The sequence below is a fragment of the Bemisia tabaci genome, chromosome 8 (assembly GCF_918797505.1).
Source record: "Bemisia tabaci chromosome 8, PGI_BMITA_v3".
Lineage (NCBI taxonomy): Eukaryota > Metazoa > Arthropoda > Insecta > Hemiptera > Aleyrodidae > Bemisia > Bemisia tabaci.
In genome coordinates, this window is record NC_092800.1 from 42311637 (window position 1) to 42339473 (window position 27837).

A 27837-nucleotide genomic window follows, 5' to 3' on the forward strand; every position below is an offset into this window, starting at 1 on the left:
TTTCTTTCCAGCGTCTTTTTATATTTAATTTGAACTATTTTAAGTGTTACATGTTCAAACATATATTTTTGAGACCTCTTAGACCTAACATATTAAACGATATTTTAAAAGAATCAGTTAAGAAACTTTTCTTATTTGTCAATATCACAGTTATCCTTGAGAGAACCGGCAGAATCCTCGCCATGTGTTTTTTGTTTTGATTTGTGCTCTTGTTAAGAAAATTGAGTTTTGCAAAGGCCCCTCGATAATTTTCTCAGGTTTTCATGCCTGAAACGCCTCCATGCACTTTACATAAACTGCTGCAATCAGGGATCGTCATCTTTTGATTTGGGCTCTTGTTGATCATTTGAATAATTGCAAGGGCTGAAAAGATTCTTCTCATCCAGTCGAGCATGGGTGTGACCACCTGAAATTGTGGAAAAAGAACAATAAATTATACCTATCGATCATTGAAAACACCATTTTTCACATTTTTCTTATTTCAAGGAGCAACGAAAAAAAAAAAAAAAAAAAAAAAAAAAAAAGGAGCAACGAAAAATTATATCCTTGACATGAAACTTTGTTTTATAATTCGCCTGAATTTTTCCTACCTCTAAGAAAGAATCAGAGCATTACAGAAGTAATACAAATTTTCCCGATCCCGCTATCAATAAGAAATAAATAGTCAAAGAAGAGAAATCTAGTCGAGTATGATGATTAAGTGCATGGATTCAATTGAGTTTTAGTTCATCTTCTTGCCATCTTCCTACATTGGAAGGATTTATTTGGTGGAATGCTGGTCATAATTTTTTTCTTTAAAACTCCAAAAAAGGGCATTTTAAAGTGTGGTGGAGCAATAGCAAAAGAGATAAGCTCTAATACCCTTTTACCAAGAACCTTTTGTTTGAGGACGTTACATTACACAAGACAACCTAAGAACCGGTGAAATGAAATATTAAAACAAAATTGCGATCACTGTGTTAAAAGTGCAATTTTTTTACCATGAAGTTCCAAAATCCTTACATACATTATTCGGTCAGTAAATGTCCAATTTCAAATCATCATTAAGATGAGCTTCTTGTATCAGAAAAATGGGCAATTGCAATTAATGCACAAAGAATTGCAACTTATTTCAATTTTATTGCAATAAATTCCACTAATTTTAAGATGTGCCCCTTCAATTAGTGGATAGGCAACATACACAACACTCTAATGCAGCAGCAATAATTATTTTACCATTTAATTGCAATTTATATTGCATTCCGTGCTACTTGGGTATATGGTTTTAAAAGTGCGATGCCGAATTATTATAATTAAGGGAAGGTTTATTTAAGGTCTCTTTTGATATTTTGAATTCCAAGTTTTTTTCAAAATCCCTCGCAAGTTATTTGTCCTTTCCATGTAGGTAGGTATTTATTAACCAATTAGTTATGATCTTGAATCTCTCAGTTTTGTGCCATTCGTGGAAAGGGAGCTTAGTGCAAAACATTTCAGAATAAGTTATTGCATCTACGAAAATACTATTTTTTTTTTTACAGAAAATTCCTGAAAATGTCATACATATTTAAACAGTTTTGAGGAGTATGTGTAATGAAGTTTTAATACGTCATTTTTAGATCTCAAATTCGTCCATTACCTACACCTTTTCATGCTAAACTTTGATCAACGAAATTGTTCGCAGTTAATTATTTGGAATATTGAAGAGTACGGGTTTTCTGACCCAATGTGAAAAAAAAATTGCTCCCCCGAAAAATTTGTTCGTATGCACTAAGATTCATTCCCTCGAGGACAGCTACAAATAGATTAAAGATTCCGTAAATTCAATTGATTGGAGCGCAGAAAAAGGTGGATTTTTAAGTTTGTTGTGATGTAGCCAGCAAATCGATTGCTTACCTCTGACGCTAAAAAACAGCATGATGATAAAACCGCATAGAATGAAACTAGCTCGCACTATACCAGTCTCTTGCGTTCTCTGCTTGTCGAGCATCTCGAAGAAAGTTACATACAGAATGGTGCCGGCTGCAAGGCCTTGGAGTGTTCCGATTACAATCCTTTGAGAGTATGAATCCATATCTTCCTGGTTCAAAGTTAGTAACGTCCCAATCACCACGCCTATCATAAAAAAAAGAAAAGAACGTTAGTGTCTCGGCAGCAGGTATATTACCAAAAGCAATGAAACACATTTATGCTCTATTTTAAAAAACTTCTGAACGATGAAATGTCATATTTTATAGGTACACACTCTTAGAATTGGATGCAGCCATTTCTGCTTGACAAAGATAGTACCTCTGTTCTGTATCTCTGTTCTGTCTGATCTGTGTTGTAGATAGTGTTGTTGATTTTTTCCCAAAAATAGATTATCCGCAGAAAAATCAAGGCGAAAAAATCGATTATCAAGAAAATCGCTCTGAAAAAAAAAAAATCGATTTTATTGTGCCTGCCGTTCGTTTTTCATAAATTCTCGCCTCACTGAGCGTTGCGTTTCATTGTCACTTAAATTGGAGCGATTTCGATGGTTTCCTCTAGTTTTGAAGAATAATGTAGGTTTGTTGTTTCCTTAATTATTCAGGAGTAAAATTTTTGTTCCTTCGTAAAAAATCGAAAAATTCGATTTGTGAGTAAAAAATCGGCTCAGCTGCAAAATATCTACTCAATTTAATTGATTGTTTTGTGCTAAAATTCGATATCTTCAGAAAATCGGAAAAGAATCAACAACATTGGCATACCCAAGCGACCAGTTTAGTAACCTTAAGACTTTGGCTTTGAAAATATTCAAATGTTTTCAAAAATCGTATTTGGAACGTCCCAAGTACGTTTGTCAACACATGGGACAAAGTGGCACGCGCCCTACCACTGAGGAAAATCCCTGAGTGTCAAATCGCCTTCGAATCATTGTGTATGCAAACAGGGCAGCTTTCGAGCTGGAATAGTTGTTTCCGACACCAAGTATGATTACTGAAGGCGCATTATTGTTCAGACTATGGACGAGCGACAATCTCTCGTTTACATGCGGATAGAGTTGGAGTGAAATTCACGATTATTTCCGTCAGATATGTGTTCGTCTTTAAGAGAGGAACGTTGACGGAGAATTTCATCTTTGATGCATTTCATAGACTTGTTTTTCACCGCTCTTGGCGGAGTCTGCGCGGTTATGTACCATTAGTTTGCCTATGCACATACGTGTTTTTTACAGAAGAGGTAGAAATTGTAGTTCCGAAATTGTAAAATATAGTCAAAATAATTATCAAAACGTTGCCAATATTTTTTAAAACATCGTTCTATCAATAGTTCTCATTTGTGTCTGCACACATTAGAAAGATGATTACAAGTCCATGTGTTAAATTAATAAATTTAAAAAAATGTAAAAAAATAGTATTTTCATGAAAATATCCGATCTTCATTAGGATCTTTTGTTTGCACCACCCTGATTAGGGAAGGACATGCGAATCCTCTCTGTAAAATAAAACTGTTAAACTTTCTTTCTAATACGTAAATGGTTCTACATTTTTACTTTCTCGCTCCCCTTGCGGGTAGAGGAAGTATTGACATCCAAAAAAAAGGTTGAAATTTCATCCTAGGCGTCTGAAGGTGCCTTAAGTAAAAAAAAAAAAAAACCAAATTTGAAAAAAGTGTGTCCGTTTGTCAGGCGTCCCCTAAATCTGCGTACAGTCATATCTCAAAATCTATTCGTTCAATTTCTTTAACATTTGCATGGAGGACCATGTCTATGGTCTCCTTATTTTTTCTTTCTTTCTTTCATTCTTTTTTGTACGGATGTGTTCAATTTAAAGATATTAAAGAAAGCAAAAAACAGGAAACTCCCCCTAAGTAGGAGCATTTTATTTACAAATTTTTCAATACGGCGGTTAAAAATTCGCACTAGATTCTAATCCCACTGGTTAGGGTCGCAAGGGCTGTAAACTAGTCTGGCCTGCTTGGATTTTGGGTCAGTGGTTAAAGTGTAGGTCGGGAATCGCAGGAGCTAGGTCGTCACGTGCTTCGGTGATTGGAAAGGGGCAGGGCGAGGGGTCTATTTATACCTACTCATGCTGTGTTGCGGGTTGCGGTCGCCGATGTCTAAGGAGCCGGGCAAATGACACCGGCTCCACAAATCGGCGCGGGTAACGCCGTATCATGCACCGGTGTAGCCAAATTGATCTGATCGCCCTCGCATGCCGCCCGCCCCGATTTGCGGAGGTGTCAAATGGATGAATACTTTGAACTGATTTAATCTGAGATTATGACTTTTAAAGGCTTAATAATCAGCTGAGAAAAGCTGAGTCATTTCCAGAGTGGACTTTACTCAATGAATTTGCAGGTGTCTGAAATTTGATTAATTTCGTGGAAACTACTGAGTTAACTGAAAAAGCTGAGTCATTTCCAGAATGGATTTACTCAATGGAGAATTTGCAGGTGTCTGAAATTTGATGAATTTCGTGTTTATGTGGAAACTACTGAGTTTACTGAAAAAGCTGAGTCATTTCCAGGGTGGACTTTTACTCAATGGAGAATTTGCAGGTGTCTGAAATTTGATTAATTTCGTTTTCAAGTGGAAACTACTGAGTTAACTGAAAAAGCTGAGTCATTTCCAGAGTGGACTTTACTCAATGGAGAATTTGCAGGTGTCTGAAATTTGATTAATTTCGTTTTTTAAGTGGAAACTGAGTTAACTGAAAAAGCTGAGTCATTTTCAGAGTGGACTTTACTCAATGGAGAATTTGCAGGTGTCTGAAATTTGATGAATTTCGTGTTTAAGTGGAAAATACTGAGTTAACTGAATGCGAGGATACCATTGGTTCACAAATTAAACAATTATTGGGGGAGATATGACAACACGATCTTACCTGCCAAAATACATGTATTTCAATGGATGACGTCACTAGGCGGTGCATATTCAATCTTCTAAATCAATTTTTAGACTATGTCCCATTACAGAAAAAAATTACAAAATTACTGCAAAATTAGCTCTTTGAGCACTCTCAGATGAGGAAATCAAAAATTTTCGTGCAAATTTCCATGCCGTTAATTCTAAGTCCTCTTCTCTGGCCACTGCATGACACGTATATCTTGGTGGAAACTTTGCGTTAATAGACAGCAGCTCCGTACCACGCACCCTGAGATGGAAATACAGGATGTGTCGTTGAGAAATTCCAAACGAGATTCGAATCTCCAACGTGTGAAATTGGTGAATTTTCACGTTCATTACAACGAACTGTAGTTAACCAATGGAGAGTCTGCATGCAAATTTTTTTACTGTTTCATCCGAGACTGCTTATAGAGCTGATTTTGCAGTATTTTTTATATTTTTTTTGATACGTGAAAAAGTATAAAAGTAGATTTAAAAGTAAGCAAATGTACCGCCTTGTTACGTCACCTGGCCGCATTTCCCCTTTGAACCCGTGGATTTTAGCGGATTGGATCATTTTTTCGTATCTCCGTGAATAGTTGTTCAATTTATAAACCATATGTGTCCTCGTGTTCAGTTTAAACAGTAGTTTCCATTTAAACACGAAATTCATCAAATTTCAGAAACCTGCAAATTCTCCATTAGAGCATTTTTCATACTTTCCATCTCGATTTTTGGCAGCAAAAATATGTCTCATAATTCGAAAATACGAGGGTGACGGGCACACTTGAGGGGCTTGGAGGACAAGGCGCATAAGTGCAGTTTTTGAAAAAATTGAGATATTAATGATTTCAGGTAAAGCTAGTCTTAATGTATATTCTGTGAACTATTCGGTCCCAACTTCCAATTTTTAAGGATTAAAAACTCAGTTTGAACGTTTTTTCCGCCCAAAGGATCCGTGGATTTTCCAAACTTCAAACACGTATTCCTCGAAACAGCAAAAACTGCACTTATGCGCTGTGTCCTCCAAGCCCCTCATATGTATATTGTTTCTTCCAAAAATGGTTCGTTTTGGAACAACAACGCGGTGCAACCAGCCGCTCGGACTGCGAGGACAGTTGGCGCGCCCGCAATTTTGTGAGTATGCAACGCGGACATCCATCGAGTACGAATAGTTGTATCCAGGCGCCTGCCGGGCCTGCCTTGCTAGTCCTGCTACCGCACCGTGCGTGACTCCGCGTGTCGCATCGCGTCGAATCAACAGAGAGAATCATGTTTTAAATGTCACGGAATTTTCCTCACACCGCCAAAGACATATGATATTTTAGAAACACCGTAATTAAACCCGCTTAAGGCTTTCTGTTATTTAAAAACGTCCTTCAAGCCCCTCATTCGTAAAACATATATGGAAAATCGGTTCAGAAGACAGGGTGTCTACCAGTTATGAGAAACCAAAATTGGGGACTTTCAGGGCCTTTTAGGAGGGTTTTTTCGAGAAAATCGGGGACTTTTTCCCCCGAAAGAGTAAGAGAAAGGGAGCTAGTTACAGCGTTGAGAGGCGTATTTTACACGACTAATTCCACAAGAACCGATGACACCAAGCTATCTGACTTCTCAAAAGTCTATTTTTTCATAATTATTGTACCTGAAGATCTACCAGGGTGTCTACCAGTCCCAAGTTGGAGTTAATCTTTCGTTAATTTTTCGTTGCCGACCATCAAAAAAGAATTATGAAAAAAAATTGAGTGTGGAATTTTATTATATTTGTATGAAACGGAAGTGGCTGCGCCTCGTGCGCTCACTTTAGTTTATTCAAAGCCTGCTCGCCTCGAACTTGACATGATTTCACTTTTCTACCTTTGAGTTCAGTCGGTGAATGCTAAACTTTTACAGCACCGCCCTCTTCCGATGAATCCTCCCTTGCCAAGTCTCCCGAAATATCAGCGAGTATAAAAAATGACTTGACTGTTTGCACCTAGTTAGCTGGTATTTAAATAAATTCTTATACAGTAAATTGCTCTAAGTTTTAAATTTTAAATGTCAAATCTTTAGTGATATCTAATTATGAACCTATATACATCTAAAACAGTTTCTAACTTTTAAACTAAAATAAAATTTGTTCATAATATTAGTAATTACTAATTTATCTGTTCTGATGTAACTTTTCGGGTGAGTTTAAATTCATTTTAAACATATTATCTAGTTTTTTGTTTGTTTTTATTTCCCCTCCATGGAATTTCGCATGAGTACGTCGTTGAATCTCGTTTTGGTTGAGGAATCCTGAAGACTTCGGTTCGCCTTTATTCATTAGTATATGCAACAAGCATAGCCATGGAACACTGATTGTATCTAAGCTACGGATTTTGAAAACTTGCGCGCGCGATTTGGACTAAACTTTGCAATAAGAAAATAGTTTTTTCAACTAATCCGTAAAATCACCTACCTGCATAGGGAAACTACTATCGTATATGCTGTTTCTATAACGAGCAAAGAATAGTAGATACTTTATTGCAAAATTTATCGTAGTTTATTTGTTCTCTCACTTTATCTCATCCGCTTCACGAGGCCATTTTTTTTTTCAGCAGGAGGATAAGTTGATAAACGTTAACAGGTAATGGCGTACTAGGGGGCTACGCGGCCCAGCCCCCAGAGGGCGCTTCGCGCCCTCCTAGGCCCGCGTCGACAAAAGAACGACGAAAAAAAATGATAATATTTTTTTACCCAACTATCATTGGTCCAATATCCCTCTAGCTAGGAGCAATTGGACCAATAAGAATCGAATGAAAAAATCGGCATTTATTTAAAGCTTCACGCCGATACTGAAACGAAACGGAACGGAGCGTTCGTCGCTTTTGGATAGTGTGTAGCAAAAGACGTACCTTCGATTAACTTACCCTACTAACAGACCAAGATTCAACATTTCCCTCTTAGTTCGGTTGAGCACAGGGGAGAATTTGATGAGCGCCGTCCCCCACGGCGCACTGTCCGAAACTTAAGAATAGGAAGAAATAAGTCGGATAATGACTGAAATATCACGAAAGTTTCGTAACTGATGTTTTTTGAGTGGCTAATTTCGAATTTTATGTCAAATTGCCTACATTTTCACACCCTGACCTATGAATTGAGGGCAAGATTATGGCAGCGCTGCGCCAGCGCGAAACACGCACTGGCGCCTACAAACGTAAGGGGATACTTCAAGCATTGCGCAATGCGTGAAGTAGCCGTTTAGGTTTGTAGGCGTCGATAATCGATCATCCACGCCTCGCCACTGGAAGATTTGATGCTGAGAACCATAGGATTTTATCATCAAAGCAGGGTGGCTTAAGTCGTAAGGAAGAACTGAAAGATTGGAAATTTCAGTGAGACATTTCATGAAATTTCACGAGGCTGTGAAATATTTCATATTTCTCAGGGGCTAGAGTATGCAACCCGCAGTCAAACGTACGAAAATAGAAGAAAGTCACTATTTTCGCATTTTCCGAAACTTGGAAAAGAACCGGTATTTTTTAATATCTTTCATAAATGTCTGAAATTTCACGAAATATTTCACGTGAAATTTCAAGATTTTATTTTTCATGCAATTTTGCCACCCTGCATCAAAAGCGTCGAAATCACCGGGAAACGAAAATATTTCTTACTCATGAATTGCCTCGTCGATAAGGCAGCTATGTCCCACGTTCCCCCAGCAGCGCTCTGACTCCCTTGTTTCACATAGTTTGCAAATCAAACTGAGCCAAGGTGAGGCCTCTCCGGGATTCGATCAGTGTTGCGTGACCTTTGCTCTTGATGTAAAAGCCATAACGCTCCAATTACTGCTCCCACTGTGCTCATATGCCCCCTCCCCCTCGTGGCCCTTAGACAGGTGTTTCGGCATGCTTCACTAGATATTTACGTGATTTGTAGCGTGAGCCTATCCACGGTTGGACGTATATGCTAAAAGGAACTATGTGCTTAGGGTTTGCGTGAGATATATAGTTCCTTTCGGCATAAATACGTTCGGTTGTAGTTCCGTGTGAACGTGCACTTGTCCGAGCGCTCCGTATTGAAAGCTTTAATGCATGAGCATGACAAGCCCCATTTTTCTTGATCAAGGGAAAAAGCAGGCTCAAAGTTGGTTTTAATCCGGGGTTATTGGCGGAAATCGGAGCACGACGAAACTTGGTCCACACACGAGTTTGAGGTAACAGGTGCAGTGCTTGTGCTGTTTCAGGCGAAATCACACTGAAAAAAAAAAGATTGGTAGAATTTACCATTCATTCACGCTGTACTTCACACAGTCCGATTTCCGAATCTGCGAGAGGAATGGTTACCTGTACCAGTATATAGTAACGTTTACCTTTCCTCTGGTAGAATTGACTCTTAATTGACGCTGTGTGAAATACAGCGTGAAGGAATGGTAAATTCTACCAAACTTTTTGTTCAATGCAGCATCTAGCGCAATATGAGCGGCGGTCAACCCCCCCCCCCCCCCCTTCATATGATGACAGGGGAATTTTCTCCCAAAAGCGTTATATTTCGTGATGTTAGGTATTTTCAGACTTCGGACCTTACTTTTTCTTCCCTCATGAAAAATGTCTGCCTCCGCCATGACTCGTTTAGAGTTAGACCGCGTGGCGACCAGCGGGCTGATTGTTGAAAGTTGTAGACAAAGCTTTAGACAAAAAATACAAAAAGTATATGAAGGGATCCTATTGGTGGAAACGAGTGGTTGCAATGGACATAGGAGTTAGGTAGTAGTCTAACCAACGGCAACCCACGAGATACCATTTAGTTAGTCCATCATTGTCTACTTTTGTCTATGAGAGCCACCCATTTCAACCAATGGGATCGCCCCGTACCCTTATGTCTTGTTTGTTTATCGCTTTGTCTATCAATTTCAATAATCAGCCCGCAGGGGGTAAAACACCAATCATAGTATAACTGGACCCATTTATGCCAAAAGAAATTTCGTAAAAATGAATTAAATTAAAGAAAAACATGTGTACAGGATTTGCGTGTAATCTCGGTAAAATTATTGAACTTCCTCGGTAATTTTACTGGACCTTGGTAAAAACGCCAATATTTTTTATCGACTGTGGTAGAATTATCGAGATAAAATGGCAAAGTTACCGGGAATTGATTACTAATAAAAGTGGTATTCTTACTTGAAAAAAAAACGGTAAAAATACCGGTTTTTAGGTAAGCTTACCAGTCTGTCTTGGTAAAATTACCAATAATTCGTAAAAAAACAGTGAGATGGTAAAGGTACCAACGGACCTTGGTAAAAACGCCGAGAATTTTTTTTCAGTGTTTAGTCAAAATACCTACATCACCTCATTACGGTAAGGTCTCTGAACTTCTTTTTCATTTTTTGTAACAATTTGTTCTACCATAACTTAAAGAAACAAACAATCTTGCAAATTGTTATAAACTCTCCTGGTGGAAAAGTTCAATTGATTCAAAGCTTTCATTTGTGGAAAATAAAGAAAGGAAAAGGAAACAATCGATTGAATACAAATGGAATCATACAAAGGAAAAAGTTAGTCAATCGTTTGTTTCTTTGGGTAGTTTTTTTCTCACTCCTCTGCCTGCGAAAATCTGGTTGGCAGAAATTAATAAAAACTGCCCGGAAACGCGGAAAACTTGAAAAAGCGGGTTACAAACTGCGCAGATTGCGCTGTGAGGTGATGATTTCGGACTTTTTTGATGTGCCCAACGTGATTTTCGAGCAAATTTACCCATAACATAAGTATTCTATTGGCTGTATCTTTTCATGCAACAGAGCCATTCACGCCATAGTACCGCGGTCACTGTCGATTTTTCTCAATCACCAATACGAAGAAAAATATCGAGATTAGTGTTGAATCCTAAGTGGTGGGCTAAATTGTAGTAGTAGATCCTAGGCGCTGAATCGATTGCGCGTAGTCCCGAGGCTCAGCGCGCGATTTACCGAGCTCAAGGAGCTTTTCTGACCATAAAATCACACTTAGTGGGCCACTTGGAAGCGTGCTGCCAGCGCGGAACGGGCGCTGGCGCCTACAAACCTAACAGGGATACTTCACGCATTGCGCAATGCGTGAAGTATCCCTGTTAGGTTTGTAGGCGCCTATGCACCTGGTTGCCCACCGCGCGGCGCTTGAAGCAACTATTTCGCACCAGAGGTGTTGCACAGTATCATATGAAATTGAAGGCGCTCTAACGCATAAAGCCTGACAGGCATCCTTTAAGAGCACGAGCTTTTCTCGCAGGATAAATCAAGATACTACCGCACAAAAAGAGAGCTGTACTTCAAAAACTCACTTGGTCCTAACATCCGAGTTTAATAACGTTTAGCATGATTTTTAAATTTCATTAGAGGAAAAAGGAACTCGATTTCGGCAGAGACATTCTTGAGTATGCCATCGAGAAGATTTTATTTTGAACCAAGAATAAAATAGCTGAATAAAGGCGGGTTTCTGCTTGGTGTATGTGACTTTCCTCTTTATATAAGCATATTTTCTTCTTCATACAAGCATTATTTTCATTTTTGGATTCATAAGGAAATCTTCTCGGCGGTAAATTTGAGCATATTTCTGCTTGAATCAAGTCACTTTTTCCTCTAATGAAGTTCAAAAATCATGCTAAACGTTACTGAATACGGATACCAGGACTTGGAAAGTTTTTTGACTACCGCTCCCTTTATGTCGTCGTCACTCGATTTAATTTGCGAGGGAACATCGTGGTTTTGAAAGATGCCGTCGAGCATGGTACGTTGAGGTGAATTCAATCTCGTATGATACTATGCATCACCTCCGAGGCGAAACAGTTCCAGTGGCGTGGCGTGAATTGCGATGTATCGATTGTTATGCCATTTAAACCTATGAAAAAGGATCGATAAATAGGGTGTTCGCAGGAAACACCTTAATAATCGATTCTTTACCATAGGTTTAAATGGCATAATAATCGATACATCGCAATTCACGCCACGCCACTGAACAGTTCCTCGAAGCAACGCGGCACGCCCGCGCTGCGCCGCGTGCTACCTGTGCGAAGCGCGCACTGGCCCCTACAAACCTAAGGGGATACTTCACGCAGTGCGCAATGCTTGAAGTATCCCCTTCGGTTTGTAGGGGCCACTGTGCGTTACGCGCTGGTCGGCCGAACGTCGCGCTGCAGCGTGCCACGACGCGGCGCGCCGTCGCGAAGTTATCGTACACAGGAAAAATCCAATGGGTCGGCTTTTCTTGTTTTATTATAGTTTGACATTACATTTATTTCGTGCTGTACTTTCACGACCATTACCTACCATACTGACGTTAGAGTACGTTGTAATCCCATCCCAACTGCTTGGTCATGATATCGTGCACAATAGAGAATTTGCAAGTGTTTTACATTTTGTAAATTTCATCTTTAAAATGATACTGTTAGGAGAACTAAGCACTAGGATATCTTTGGTAATTAAATTGGACAATTATTGGAGAAAATATGACAAAATAACCTAGTCTGCTAAAATACATGTGTTTAAATGGAAAATGCCACCAGATAATAACGTCATAAGGCGGCCACATTTTCTCACTTTTGATTCTATTTTTCTCCAATTTCCCATGTCAGAAAAAAAGTATGAAAAATACTTCGAACTCGGCTCATTAGGCACTCTCAGATGAAGCAATAAAATTTTGGTGTGTAATCCATTGCATCCTTAACGCCCAATATCTCCAGGACGCAGGGACCCAGGTTTCCCCTTGCTTTTAAAAATTCCCTGACATTTGGCGGTTTTCACGTGGTCCCTGACGATTGAATCAGTGAATTCGAAAACACACCAACTCGGGGTTTTTCGATTTTCACTTTTCTACGGTTTAGTAACACTTATGGATAGAAGCATCTGCACGCAAAAGAAATTTCAAAATTGCAATCGGAAGTGCTCGAAACAGCGATGGGAAAAGGGAAAAATCGAAGTATTGCATTGGAAATACCAATTTTTGGCCATTTCGAGGGAAACGGGCGACCATCCGATTTTGCGGTTTTCTTTTTTCGGATCAGTGGGTATACCTTGTACCAAGAAGTTATATAAATATTCAAGCGTTATCCAGGTCAAAAAATATACATTTTCAGGGCAGACTATGAAAAATCAGTATCTGAAAGTCGGTGAGAACGAAAACACATTAACTCGGAAATTTTTAAACGCTCAATTCTCTGTCATCAAACATCAAGTGTCGTCAAGTACTTGTCCTTTGGTACCAAAAAGGTTTTTCTTAAACTAACTTTTTCGCCCGCTGCAGAGTTTTAGGTGTTTTCCTGAACAATTTTTTTTTCCAAGTTGGTGTGTTTTCGAACTCACTGATTCAATTGGACGTATTTCTATCAAACAGAACTGTGAGCAGGTGAGAAATATGGGGTGTGCTTTAGAATTCTGCATTAGAAACAATGTAAAAGAGGGCGTAATTCCTTTTGAAGAAGTGGAAAAGCGGAATATTACATTCTATCAAACAGAACTATGTGCCAACAGAATGCAGGATTCATGAGCTGCGAGGATGGGACGAGAGCGTTGTGGATAGGGCTCATGAGTTAAAGCGCCCCGACGATAATCTCCGTCTCGCACGGATGCTCCATCATTGCCGTTGCCGTCACTGGCGCTTTATTGTTTTCATTCACTCTTATGGCCAGAGAACAAGCGAGCATACCCCATATTTCTCACCTGCACATAGGTCTGTTTGATAGAAATACGTCCAATGGACCACTAGACTAGGTACGAATTTCAGCATTCTGATACATGTTTCTCAACCAAAATTTCACGTAAAATGCGATGCGCATAGCAAAAGTTACCGAAATCAACTCCTTACGAAGACATTTAATGATTCATGATGCGTGAATTCAAACCGCCCGCTCACGAAAACTCAATGCTCTACGTGTTTCACATCGCGCGCTAAACTTCCATCATGATAGTCTCTGCAATATAAAAATCTGGAAACCTCAATCTTGACGGTTTGGCTCAGCTATAGCAAATTTCTTGTGGTTCTAACAACATATAATGGGAAATGAACATTGCTCGATGGAGAAGCTTGCTGAAACCGTTGTAGTGCGCGATTTGACTCGAGTAGAGCTTTGAGTTTCTTGTGAGCGGGCAGTTCAAATTCCTCGTAACCAATGTGAAATAAAAACGTTGAAATCTTCGTTAGGAGTTAGTTTCAGTAATATTCGTTGCGCTAATCGTGTTTTACGTGAAATTCTGGTTAAGAAACATGTATCAGATTGCTTAAATTCGTACCTTGTCTAGTGGTCCATTATAATGTTGACTGTGGTGGATACTTGCCGAGAGGCGAGACGAGTGCGAGGGCGGCGAGGTTGAGGACGATGGTGGCGGTGGGCGTGGGGGCGGCCTGGGAAGCGACCATCTCGAGGCCGATGCAGAAGAGCATGGTGGACTCGTGGAGGGCGACCGCGGCGAAGAGGTAGCGGGCGTCGTCCAGGTTCCGCTCCAGACCGATGGCCATCCCCTCGAAGACCGAGTGGAAGGACAGCGCCAGGACGACCAGCACCGACTTCTTCCGCTGCCCCCGCGACAGCCGCAGCTGCTCCGACACGTGCAGCCCCCCGCCATCCCCCGCCCCCGCCGAGAGGCACCGCGAACACGCGTCCGCCTCACTCTCCGCATCCCGTTCACGATCTAGCTGGCCCTGAAACATTCATCGAAAGGATCTATCATACAGGGTTATTCAAAAGTTACGCACCACTGGCCATGAAGGGGGTGGCCATTTGAAATTTTTGAATCGCCCCCCGCCCCCTTTTCTCGAGGGGATCAAAAACTGAAAAATACCTAAAAAAGTTTCCCCCTCGATTATAGGAAAAACGTCTTAATCCGCAAGTTGATATCATAATTGGAACTAAAGTCATGGCCAGCGGCGCGTGAATTTGGATAAACCCTGTACATTGTCATTAGAGCAGAAAGAAGAAGGAATGTGAAACATTCATCGAAAGGGTCTATCATACACTTTCATTGTGAAACATTCATCGAAAGGGCCTATCGCACACTTTCAATAGATCAGAAAGAAGAAGAGATGGGTGTGATAATGGAGGCTGGAACGATATTGTGCAGCCGCACAGTGGATCGAGTCAATGAGAGAGGTTGGGCATGATTTAAAAACTTTAAAAGCATATATCTTCAGTAATATGAAATTTTGATGTTTCAAAAGAAGTTTAATTGGTTTTCTCGTAAAATTTTCTCGAAAAAGCACCCCTAAAAATTGAAATTGTCACGAGATAAACGTAATATTTTACAATTTCTGTGAAAAATTTCATGTCCCACATCTTCCAAAGACTCGCTCCACTGAGCCACTCGTGAGCCGGTTTGACATGGACATGTCTGCCGTGATAGAGAAGAAAGCAGTAAGAGTCAAATTTTCGAAATCGAGTTTCCTTCCAAATTCGTCTAATCTCTTTTAAATGAAATCACTGAGATAGCTGAAACAGCAAAATTAATCTTAATTGTAGACAAACGAGACATATGAGAGGGCCGTTACTGCGTAAAAAATGACGGAGTTTCAGGCATGATAGCAGTAAGTTACATTGCTCCTCCGGATTTTCCCAAGGGGGGACGAATTTTGAGAAAGTGCGATTATCTATAAAAAATGGAAAAAGGGACCTTAAGCCCGGGAGAAGATTTTTCAGGAGAGAGTTTTAATTGTTGAGTCGATGAATTAGAATTAGTATTTTCAATTGACAACATTCTCTGTAGAATTTAAAACCAGGGCCGGATTAAGGGGGTCGCGGTGACCACATGGACCGCGGCCCATGGCGGCAAATTTTGCAATTTTTTGAAATGTAGGTATAAAAAAATGGGATTCAGAAAAAAAATATTATCAATGAGAAAAGGGGACAAAATCTCCCTTTCCTGAGAGTATAGTAGTTTCCAATTTTGTTGTTTTTCAGTGATACAAGAGACACAGCATCTTCAAGTAGTCGAGTTAAGAGAGGAACAAACACGCAATTTGGCCTGGAGCTTAGCGCAAAGAGGAAAGATGACGAGGACCTGAGATGAAAAGGACAACCCCTCGGCGCGGCGGTCGGCATGTAGCATGAATGCTTTACCCATTGCGCCAAACACAGTGCGGTCAAGAGCGGTTCGCGTGAAACGCGTAGCGCCTACAAGATTGCCGGAATACTTCAAGCATTGCGCCAAACACAGTGCGATCAGCGCGGCGCAGTGGCGGAAGTTAACATTATTAAACCATATTTATGTTTGTTCTTTCATAACGTTTTGGTTCATTTCTTATAAATGGAGGACCTTGTCCACACAGAGATAGGTTTACGGAACTTAACTTTCGCGCAAAGTTCCGTGAAATTTTGCTGGTAGTGTTGACAGGGCTTTCGCCAAAAATGTATCCAACACGAGTAGGTAAACTCGTCTTATGCACCCCTCTCCCTCCGGCACGTTCACTTGATGGTTTTTATTGGTGTTTCAAAACGATTGAGAAGGGGGCGGCAAAATATAGGCGGCCCATGGGTGGCAAGTAGGTAAATCCGGCCCTGTTGAAAACAATTGATTGTGAGCGGTTTGGTTCATTTTAGTGCCAATAGGTAAATTAGATTTTTAATCAACAATTTTAAGCTTCGAAAATGGATGATCAAAACTTTGCATGATTATGAAAACTCAAAAATCTCGAACCGTCTTCAATTATTTGTATGTTCGATTTGAAAATTTTTGTTGGTTTGTGAATCCACTATTTGCCCTAAAACAATACCTCGATTTTGAGTTACCGGCACTTAGGTCCCTCATGCTACAGACAATATATTCATTCGAATTTTTTGCCGGTGTACCGATGGATAAAACAAGACTTGAACGTTTGCAAAAACTTACTAACAATAAGTATATAGGAACACTTGATACTGAACCGCTACCGAGTCTTAACGAATGCAAGGAAAGATAAGAAAGTGAAAACTCCTTCAATTCAATGGCTATGCAATTTGACTTACTTAGAAGTTAAAATAGTTGTATCACGCAATTCGGTCTCTCAGTGAAGCGATTAACGAGAGAATTCACTAAACGTTAAACTGCAAAAACGCCTACCTCGGTTGTGATGCAGAAGACTTCTTGTCATAATTAATTTTTCAGATGGTAAAATACTCGACGTCATTCCTTGGAAACTTCCCTGAATTGTTCTCTCTGTATAAAGAATTGAAACACCGCAAACGAGGTACATACGCTTTTTTTACAGTTTCACGAAAGTTGTGCCAGTGGGCCGATTATTGAGATTAATGGTCAAAGCTATAGACAAAGAAGACATAAGGGATATGGAGGGATCCTATTGGTTGAAGCAAGTGGCTGCAATGGACAAAGGAGGTGGGTATATACTAACTAACGGCAAACTACGAGAGACCCTATAGTTAGGCCATCATTTTCTTGCTTAGTCTATGGGAACCACTCATTTCAACCAAAAGGATCGTTCTATTCTCCCTATGTCTTCTTTGTCTATCGCTCTGTCTATCAATTTTAATAATCGGACCGCAGGGTATGTTGAGGACCTCGGGTTTACGTCAGAGCACAGGGAAGAATTTCATGAGCCACCCTGCGCCGTCGTCCGCAGCGCGCATGGCGCACGACCCGCCTTTCATTATTACACTATATCTACAGTTGAGAGTTCACTAATTACTTCACACGACCAGTGTGTAATTTTAAAAAAAAATTAACGATATATCTACGAGTTTGCCGCCAGAGAGATCTCTCCGCAAGAAATCGGTCACCACCCGCCCGCCAGGTGAGCCGCGGCGCGGCGTGCTGCCAGCGCGAAACGCGCACAGACGCCTACAAACCTAAGGGGATACTTCACGCATTGCGCAATGCTTGAAGTATCCTCTCAGGTTTGTAGGCGTCTGTGCCTTTTCCGAGTTGGCAGCACGCCGCGCCGCATCGGGTCATGATAATCGAAAAATATGGTGTTTGTAATTGTGGAATTGAGAGTCAGCGTAAAGTGTTGGCAATTTACCAAATTCGAAATTAGTGACTCAAAAAACATCTGTTACGAAACTTTCGTGATCTTTCCGCCATTATCCGACTTACTTCTTCCTATTCTTGAGTTTTGAATCATAGTGCGCCGCGGGTGGGCGGCAGCTCATGAGTCCACCTCTACATCAAAACAAACTCTCCATGCAAAGATAAGGAGCAAATACATTAGCAGTGATGCCGTGTTTTCAGTTTTGGAGTCCCCAAATAAAGTGGCAACCCTGCCAATGTATTTGCTCCCTGTCAAACGGAACTGAGCGCCATACTGAGTTCCTTTTGAGGATTTTAGAATGCCGGATAGCGCGTTATGTCAAACGGAACTAAGCGCCATGGAAAAGCAGTGCGGGTAACGGACGGAACGAGCATCGCGTCTCGCAACACCCGCCAATCCAAGCCCCCCTCTCCCTTCCTCCCCTGATGGCGCTTAGTTCCGTTTGATAGAAATACGTCCAATGGAGATGTTGCATGTATGAGGGATTTGAGATTTGACCATTGATTCTTATGTAAAAGTTCGCGAGAAACACGATGGTGCCACTGGTTTTCTTTGAAATCATCTCTGAAGCTCAAAAGAAGCTCTCAAAGTGAGACCAAAATGGAAGGGATATCCCACCCTACCCTGAGAGTCCACCTCTACATCAAAACAAACTCTCCATGCAAAGATAAGGAGCAAATACATTAGCAGTGATGCCGTGTTTTCAGTTTTGGAGTCCCCAAATAAAGTGGCAACCCTGCCAATGTATTTGCTCCCTATCTTTGCATGGAGAGTTTGTCTTGATGTAGACGTGGACTCTCGGGGTAGGGTGGGATATCCCTTCCATTTTGGCCTCAACTTGAGGGCTTTTTTTTGAGCTTGGGAGTCAATTTCAGAGAAAAGCAGTGGCCCCATCGTGTTTCTCACAAACTTTCACACAAGAATGAACAGTCAACTCGCAAATTCCTCAGACATGCAACATCTCCATTCTCCCCTGTGCTCAACCGTCGGGTTTAGGACCTACCTGCGATTTGCGGAGGGCGGCGTCAGGGTTGGAGTCGCGGTCCATGCGCTCGAACCAGGTGTTGGTCTTGACGGCCCACTGGACGGGGGAGTCGCTGGCGAGCTGGCGGGGGAGGGTGGCGCTCCCGCGGTTGGCGAGGACGTAGTGGACGGTCTCCTCGAGGAAGTAGGCGAGGAAGAAGCCGACACAGACTAGGAGCTCGGCGTAGGCCAGGTCCTTCTGCACGAGCGTGATCGACGGCAGGTCCTCCAGACACTCGCGCATCTCCGGGATCATGTGGATGAAGCACGTCGCCAGGAGGGCGCCGCCACCCACGTTCGAGATTATCGACAACGTTTGGTCCACCTGTGGAAACACTCGGTAAGTAAGGGCCGTCGTCATACTGCGCCATATACTGCCGTGCTAAGGAAGGACGCCGTATGAACATTCAAGAGTATTAGCTTCTGCTTCTGCTTAATCGGACGTATTCCTATCAAACGGAACTATCTGCATTAAGGTATGAGCCCTGAGACCCATAAGAATATATGCATAACAAGGCTCACGTCAAAATGCACATAGTTAACAGAAAAGTTTGAGGGAAAATATTTACAAATTTCCCCAAAAGTTTGTGATTTACCATAAAGGGAAATTTGCCAACTCCTGAAGATTCATACGGCATTTTTCCTTAAAACGGCAGGATAGTCGTCCCTTAAACAGCCCTTTTCCTTAGGAAATCTTGGATCATCTACAGAAAGAGTCAGGGTTGCAAGCTACTTCTGCTGTGCTAAGGAAAACCGCCGTATGAGCCTTTCGGCGTTGACGAATTTCAATTGATAAATCCCAAATTTTTTTGAATATTTATAAACATTTTTCTTACAATTTTTTGGAGAACTTCGTTCGTATAATTCGATCCAAATAGTGTGAAAATTTCAAGGGAAAGGATTGATAATTTTTCTCAAAAGTAAACATTTTATCATTTGGCAACTCTCAAATGTACATACGGCGTTTTTCCTTAGCACGGCGGAACAGTGCTAGATTAGCGAGTAACTGCGATCGCTTCGGATGATTCTTGGACGGAGAGTGACGACGCACTAAAAACGCCTTCATTGGGAAACGATACTTCCTAGCGCGGCTTCAGAGGCCGAATAGTTGTATCATTTAAAAACCCAACCAACATTGTAGCGTAGACTGCGTAGATCAGCGCGAGTAAGTGCGATTGCTCCAGATAAACCCATCTGACTAGGTGCGAATGGAAGCATTGATCCATACATGTTTTTTAATCGATAAATATTATGTAAAACATTATTTGTGCGATGATAATTACCTATTGAAAGTAAATTTTCATAACGTTTTTCGATGCATAAATGCAAACTTCGTACTCATTGAAAAAACAGCAATTGATTGAACTTTATTGTGACAGTCTCTGCGCCATGAAAATATGACAACTTCAAACTCGGTTCAGCCACTGCACGTCGATTTGATCCTATCCGTAGTAAAAATAAAGAAGAACTCTTCTATACCCACCTTGATTCCTTTAAATTCAACAACTGACAACATTTAAAAACCAGGGCAAGAGGACCTCCGAAAAGAACCGAATTCTTTCGGCAGTCTTGAAACACATCCGAATTTTTTTCTCTTTCCCGAATAACTACTTCGCAACACTGCTTTACTTTATAGGTAATTATCATTGCACAAATAGTGTTTCACGTAATATTTATTGATTAAAAAACATGCATGGATCAATGCTTCCATTCGCACCTTGTCAGATGGGTTTATCTGGAGCAATCGCACTTACTCGCGCTGATCTACGCAGTCTACGCTACAATGTTGGTTGGGTTTTTAAATGATACAACTATTCGGCCTCTGAAGCCGCGCTAGGAAGTATCGTTTCCCAATGAAGGCGTTTTTAGTGCGTCGTCACTCTTCGTCCAAGAATCATCTGAAGCGATCGCAGTTACTCGCTAATCTACACTGTTCCGCCGTGCCAAGGAAAACCGCCGTATGTACATTTGAGAGTTGCCAAATTTCCTATGATAAAATGTTTACTTTTGAGGAAAATTATCAATCCTTTTCCTTGAAATTTTCACACTATTTGGATAAAATTACGAATGAAATTCTCCAAAAAATCGTAAAAAAAATGTTTATAAATATTCCCAAAAATTTGGGATTTATCAAAGGAAATTCGGCAATGCCGAAAGGCTCATGCGGCTTTTCTCCTTGGCACGGTAGTGTTCCACCGTACGTTTCTGGTTGCCGGTCAGTTTTGGTTCCCTTATTTTAACCGGTTTTACAGATATACGCATTGCATACAATCATTAAAGATGAGGGGAAGTGTGATGTGGGTGGATGAGTGGGTCTGTTTCGGGAAATTCGCGTGCTGGAAAATATTTTCGGAAAATTCCCTTCCTCCAATCCGCCTCGGACCGATGTGATTCTTTTACACTATGGAAGATCGGAAAACTGTACAGACCGAATTTTGATATGTCTTTTCGTTTTCGAGAAAATTCGACTTTAACCTAAGTCGCATACGTATCTAATGTGTATATACGAGTTTTCGTGCTTGCTTGAATAAACGGGAGTCTTGACTTTTACTATTGACAGGATGTATATCTGATGGTAAAAACACATCTATGAAACATAGCTATCTTATATGTATACGTGGTTTTATTCCGTGCATTGTTGTCAGAGTGTGTAAAAAATTCGGATTTTTGGACTTGTAAACTTTCGGGATGAATAGACCATCTCCTATAGGATGTTTCGGTATTGGAGACTGGAGAGTAGGGTCTGATTCGGGATAGAGTCCCTTTATACCCAGAGTTAAGACAACTCGATTATCAGCTGACTGGCAGCCGGCCTTGTCTGGCCATGGAGGCCGAAACGAGTGCACCCAAACGAACGATATTGAGGGATAAGGATCAGGAATCCTGCGATGTCTGTCACACAAAAACAACAACATCAACAAATTGATCAATTGAAAAGAAAATGAGATTGGTTCGTGAATAATTTCTTAATCTATTTTCATTTTGGACCGATGGAAATAACAATTTACTCTTGATAAACCACAATTAGGTAATATTTTCATTATTCTTGTTCACATTCGAGGTACCGCCATCTTGGTGCACTCGTTTCGGCCTCCATGAGCGAGAACCAATCAGAATTGGATTTTTTTTTAGGCCACTTTCAGCCCAACCAAAAGTGAGTTGTCTTAACTCTGGGTATAAAGGGACTCTAATTCGGGAAATTCGCGTGCTGGAAAATATTTTCGGAAAATTCCCCTCCTCCGATCCGCCTCGGACCGATGTGATTCTTTTTCACTATGGAAGATCGGAAAACTGTACGGACCAAATTTTGATACGACTTTTTGTTTTCGAGATTTCGGACTTGTAAAATTTAATTTTCGGCATCGATAGACCGTCTCCTCCAGGATGTGTCTGGTATCGGGTACCGGAGAGTAGGGTCTGATTCGGGAACTTCAATTATTTGTAGTGGCGTGGCGGTGGTGTGCGCTTGGAGATGTGTATCGGACCTTGTGTATTGGGAAAAGTCGTATCAAAATTCGGTCTGCATAGTTTTCCGATCTTCGATAGTGTAAAAAAATCGCATCGGTCCGGGGCAGATCGGAGGAGGGTAATTTTCCGAAAATTTTTTAATTTCCCGAATCAGATCCTACTCTCCAGTCTCCGATACCAGACCCATATAGGAGGTGATGGTCTATTGATGCTGAAATTTTTACAAGTCCGAAATTCCGAATTTTTTTTTTTTTTTAATATCCAGAATCAGACCTTACACTCCAGTCTCCGATACCAGACCCATATAGGAGATGATGGTCTATTGATGCTGAAATTTTTACAAGTCCGAAATTCCGAATTTTTTAATTTCCGGAATCAGACCTTACACTCGAGTCTCTGATACCAGATCCATGCCCGAGGTGATGGTCTATTGTTACCAAATTTTTACAAGTCCGAAATTCCGCATTTTTTACAACATCCGACAACAACGTACGGAACAAAACCGTGTACACACGTAAATTAGTTATGCGTTTTTAACATTAGGCATACAACCTGTCAATAGTAAAAGTCAAACATCCCATGTTTTCAAGCAAGCATAAAACTCTTACATACACATAGGATACCCATGCGACTTAGGTAAAAGTTGAATTTTCTCGAAAGCGAAAAGTTGTATCAAAATTCGGTCTGTACAGTTTTCCGAACTTCGATAGTGTAAAAGAATCACATCGGTCCGGGGTAAATTGGAGGAGGGGAATTTTCCGAAAATATTTTCCAGCGCGGGACTTAGACAATTTTTTAATTTCCCGAATCAGACCCTACTCTACAGTCTCCGATACCAGACCCATACTGTAAGATATGGTCTATTGATCCCGAAAAATTTTTACAAGTCCAAAAATCCGAATATTTTGCACAAGCTGAAAACAATGCAAGCAACAAAACCGCGTATACACATAAGATGGGTATGTGTCATAGATGTGTTTTTACCATCAGATATACATCCTGTCAATAGTAAGTCAAGGTTTCCATTTATTCAAGCAAGCACGAAAACTCGTATATACACATTAGATATGTATGTGACTTAGGTTAAAGTCGAATTTTCTCGAAAACGAAAAGACATATCAAAATTCGGTGTGTACAGTTTTCCGATCTTCCATAGTGTAAGAGAATCACATCGGTCCGGGGTAAATTGGAGGAGGGGAATTTTCCGAAAATATTTTCCAGCGCGGGACTTAGACAATTTTTTAATTTCCCGAATCAGACCCTACTCTACAGTCTCCGATACCAGACCCATACTGTAAGATATGGTCTATCGATCCCGAAAAATTTTTACAAGTCCAAAAATCCGAATATTTTGCACAATCTGAAAACAATGCAAGCAACAAAACCGCGTATACACATAAGATGGGTATGTGTCATAGATGTGTTTTTACCATCAGATATACATCCTGTCAATAGTAAAAGTCAAGACTCCATTTATTCAAGCAAGCACGAAAACTCGTATATACACATTAGATATGTATGTGACTTAGGTTAAAGTCGAATTTTCTCGAAAACGAAAAGACATATCAAAATTCGGTCTGTACAGTTTTCCGATCTTCCATAGTGTAAAAGAATCACATCGGTCCGGGGTAAATTGGAGGAGGGGAATTTTCCGAAAATATTTTCCAGCGCGACTTAGAAATTTTTTTAATTTCCCGAATCAGACCCTACTCTACTAGTAGTGGTAAGGGCCCAGTTCAGATCATCGATGAAACGATCTCATAACAGGCCCAAAATAATTGCCCAATGTTCCAAGCAAGTAAAAGATTCCTTGCCCACGTTTTTATATGAATGCAGGTTTTTTTGGTCCTCGACCAACAGCTTTCGGCTTGCTCAACTGGCATGTCCTCGTGGACTCGTTGCACCAGTATCTCCTGTAAGGGATGAAGTATTGGCGACGAAGTACCAGGTATTTGATTCATTACGAATTTGCTTCCACGATCCGAATCTGTTAGGTTTGTCACCTACTACTATATTAAGAAGCGGCAATTTCGTTTCTTCTCTGATCCGTTCTCTCTAATCCCGTCCACTCCTCAATAGAGATGTTTTGTGTACTATATTATGATATGCAATTTGTGACTCCCGATTTACTAAATCAGTTAGGTTTGCTACCACTATATTAAGAAGCGACAATTTCGTTTCTTCTCAATACCAGCTACGTCGAATTCTCGTCTGATCTTCAATTTGAAGTTCTTTGCGTACTATATTATGATATGAATTTGTGAATCCTGATTCACTTACTATTTTACTCGACGTAAAATAGTAATCGAGGGTGGGATACTTTTCGCTAGCCCCCCCCCTCTCTGTGCCACCACCCTCCCCCCCTCTCTGCGCCACCACCCTCCCCCCCTCTCTGTGCCACCACCCTCCCCCCCCGCTCTCTCTTCTCCCCCTTTCATCCTCCTCTTCGCCCGTTTTTCGCGTACTATATTAAGACATGAATTTGTGAATCCCACTTTACTAGTTTACTCGACGTAATATAGTATTCGAGGGAGGAATACTTTTCGCTAACCCCCCCCCCCCCCCGTGTATGCTGCGTTGCCGGACGGCACACATAAATAAATGATTTATTTATGGGTGAAATTTTGCAACATCGAATTTTACAGTGTTGCCAGATGGTGCAAGAAATTGGTCAATTTTTCGATACAATGTTGTCAGATTGTGCAAAAAAATTCGGATTTTCGGACTTGTAAAAATATTCGGTTTCGAAAGACCGTATCTTACAGTAACGGCCTGGTATCGGAGACTGGAGAGTAGGGTCTGATTCGGGAAATTGAAAAATTTTCGGAAAATTACCGTCCTCCGATCTGCCGCGGACGGATGCGATTCTTTTCCATTATCGAAGATCGGAAAACTGTACGGACCGAATTTTGATACGAGTTTTTGTTTTCGAGATTTCGGACTTGTAAAATTTTCGGCATCCACGATAGACCATATCCTCCAGTATGGGTCTGGTATCGGAAACTGTAGAGTAGGGTCTGATTCGGGAAATTAAAAAAATTTCGGAAAATTACCCTCCTCCGATCTGCCCCGGACCGATGCGATTCTTTTACACTATCGAAGATCGGAAAACTGTACAGACCGAATTTTGATACGACTTTTCGTTTTCGAGAAAATTCAACTTTCACCTAAGTCGCATACGTATCTTAGGTGTAGATACGAGTTTTCGTGCTTGCTCGAATAAACGGGAGTCTTGACTTTTACTATTGACAGGTTGTATGTCTGATGGTAAAAACACATCTATGACACATACCTATCTTATGGGTTTACGCGGTTTTCCTTCGTGGCCTTCATAGATTGTGGTCCTCGCTCCGTCCAGAGTTCAAAATTCGTCGTGAAATAGCTGTCTGTCCGTGGATCGCACAACGATGTGACGCCTGGTTTTAGTTTCTACAAATCATGGGGTATCAGGAAAGCGTAAAAGTGCATTGCGGGTAGCCCCCGCTCGCGAAAGGCCATGTGCTGACTTTTTATTGAACTCATAAAGCTACCAGATAACTTAATTTTCATATGAGGAACCATGAGGTTGCTTCCATCAGGTGACAGCACTATGAGAATTCTATTCACATGTTCACTCTGAAATCTTTTCAACGAACAGAATCTTACAAACGAGAAAATAGTGTTGATTTTCTGTTCTGACGAAATCAGAAAACCTCGAGCTCATAATAGTGTAAAACTTCGAGCTTATAATAGTATTCACTTGTTCACTCTGAAATCATTTCAGAGAACAGAATCTTACAAACTTAAAGATAGTGTAGATTTTCTGTTCTGACGAAATCAGAAAACCTCGAGCTTATAATAGTATTCTATTGTTCACACAGGAAATTTCTCAGGGGGGGGGGGGGGCATGGGACCACCTCTCGTGGTGAAGAGAGCGGGGGGAGGGTGAGGAATGAGGGATCCCGTTTTTCTGGGGGGAGGGCCACGAGATGTCTGGGGGGAAGGCCCCCCAGGACCCCCCTAGCTACTCCCATGAAGTTTTCCCTGACTTTTTAAAATCCCCTGGCATTTCCCGATACTTCCTGACTGTATCGACCCTGCATTATACTTCCGGCATACGGCTGCGTTTTAATTTCGCTTCGATAAAATTCAAAATTGTGAATATACTGCTCGACTTACCCACTTCTGATGACAGATATCCGTTTTCGTCCATTTCTTGATGTGAAGCGTGATCAGGACCGGCGCCAAGCCCGCTGACAGCCGGATGAGAATCAGCACGAATGTTAAAACTACCTTATACCAAATTACGGTCAGCATCCTCAGTAAAAAATTCCACGGGAAGGTGTTTACAGACTCTGAAAACTCCAATTACCACGCATCATGGGCTGGATTTCAGCTCCAGTGCTCGACTCCGCAGATCAGGTACCTAAGCATCTTTGCGCCACAATATTACAGGGAGGGTCCTTGAATTTACACGTCTTTTGTTCCATGCTCCTGGACGACGACATCGGGACGGTATTTTAACTGAAGCCTTAAAAAAATTTAGAGGTCACAGAGGAGAGGAGGAGGGGAGAAACTGGCCAGGGTGTCTACTAAAACAGGCTGGCGAAAAATCAGTACTTTTACAGTATTTTTTCAGTACATTTTCAAAAAATTCAGTACCTTCCTCAACAGAAAAATTTAGAACTTTTTCAGTACCTCCATTTGACAAAGTTTGAAAAATTTAAAAAATTTGAATTTCTCGCTTGAATTGTGACAAAAATGACAAGAAATGGAAAAAATTCCGAACCTTCTTGCAAAATATCCGCACTTTTTCAATACTTCCGGACCGCCATTTAAAAATCAGTACTATTTCCGGAAATTTCGGACTTGTGGACACCCTGCTGGCGATTTCCTTGAAACTTAAAAAAACGCGGGAAAAGAATTTGGACCGAAGCAGCACCAAAAGAAAATGACAAGAAATGGAAAAAATTCCGAACCTTCTTGCAAAATATCCGCACTTTTTCAATACTTCCGGACCGCCATTTAAAAATCAGTACTATTTCAGGACTTTCCGGAAATTCCGGACTTGTGGACACCCTGCTGGCGATTTCCTTGAAACTCAAAAAAACGCGGGAAAAGAATTTGGACAAAAGCCACTCCGAGGAGGTGGGTCACCAGGTTGCCGTAGAGCAGACACCCGGTTTCAATTTAACTTCAAAAACGCGAAAGCTCAGTCAAGAGAGGGGTAGATATTACTGTTCGACTTGGGGGGGTCAAAATCACGGACGTAACTTCAGCGATTTTTGTGAGCGTGATTTGACGAGCTGGAGTGCTCAACCCGTGAGGATCTTGAAAGGCTCGCCGCGAGGTAGCGACTGGCAGAAGTGTAGTAGGTCGGTGGGCCGTAGCGTGAGACTTCATACTCTGCCGTTTTGTATCAGTTGAGTGACACGCGGCTGAAATTTAAGTTGGGTTGGATTAGGGGCCTCGTCTTGCGCGCCACCGTATACTGCCGTGCTACGGAAGAACACCGTATAAGCCTTCAGGCGTTGCCAAATTGCCTTCGATATAATACGAATTTCCAAGGAAACTGTTGGTTGTTGTCCATCCAGT

The 27837-nt window shown here is 41.1% G+C and overlaps 1 protein-coding gene across 1 annotated transcript; it reads right to left on the reverse strand.

Moving 5' to 3' along the window:
* LOC109029789 (zinc transporter ZIP3) lies at positions 1 to 27837 on the reverse strand. Its single transcript, XM_072303210.1, has 5 exons — positions 26422 to 27837; positions 18776 to 19120; positions 14094 to 14457; positions 1873 to 2091; positions 1 to 406 (listed from the first exon to the last, which is right to left on the reverse strand). Exons 1-5 carry the CDS (start codon positions 26557 to 26559, stop codon positions 306 to 308), a joined length of 1167 nt encoding a protein of 388 aa, XP_072159311.1. The 5' UTR covers positions 26560 to 27837; the 3' UTR covers positions 1 to 305.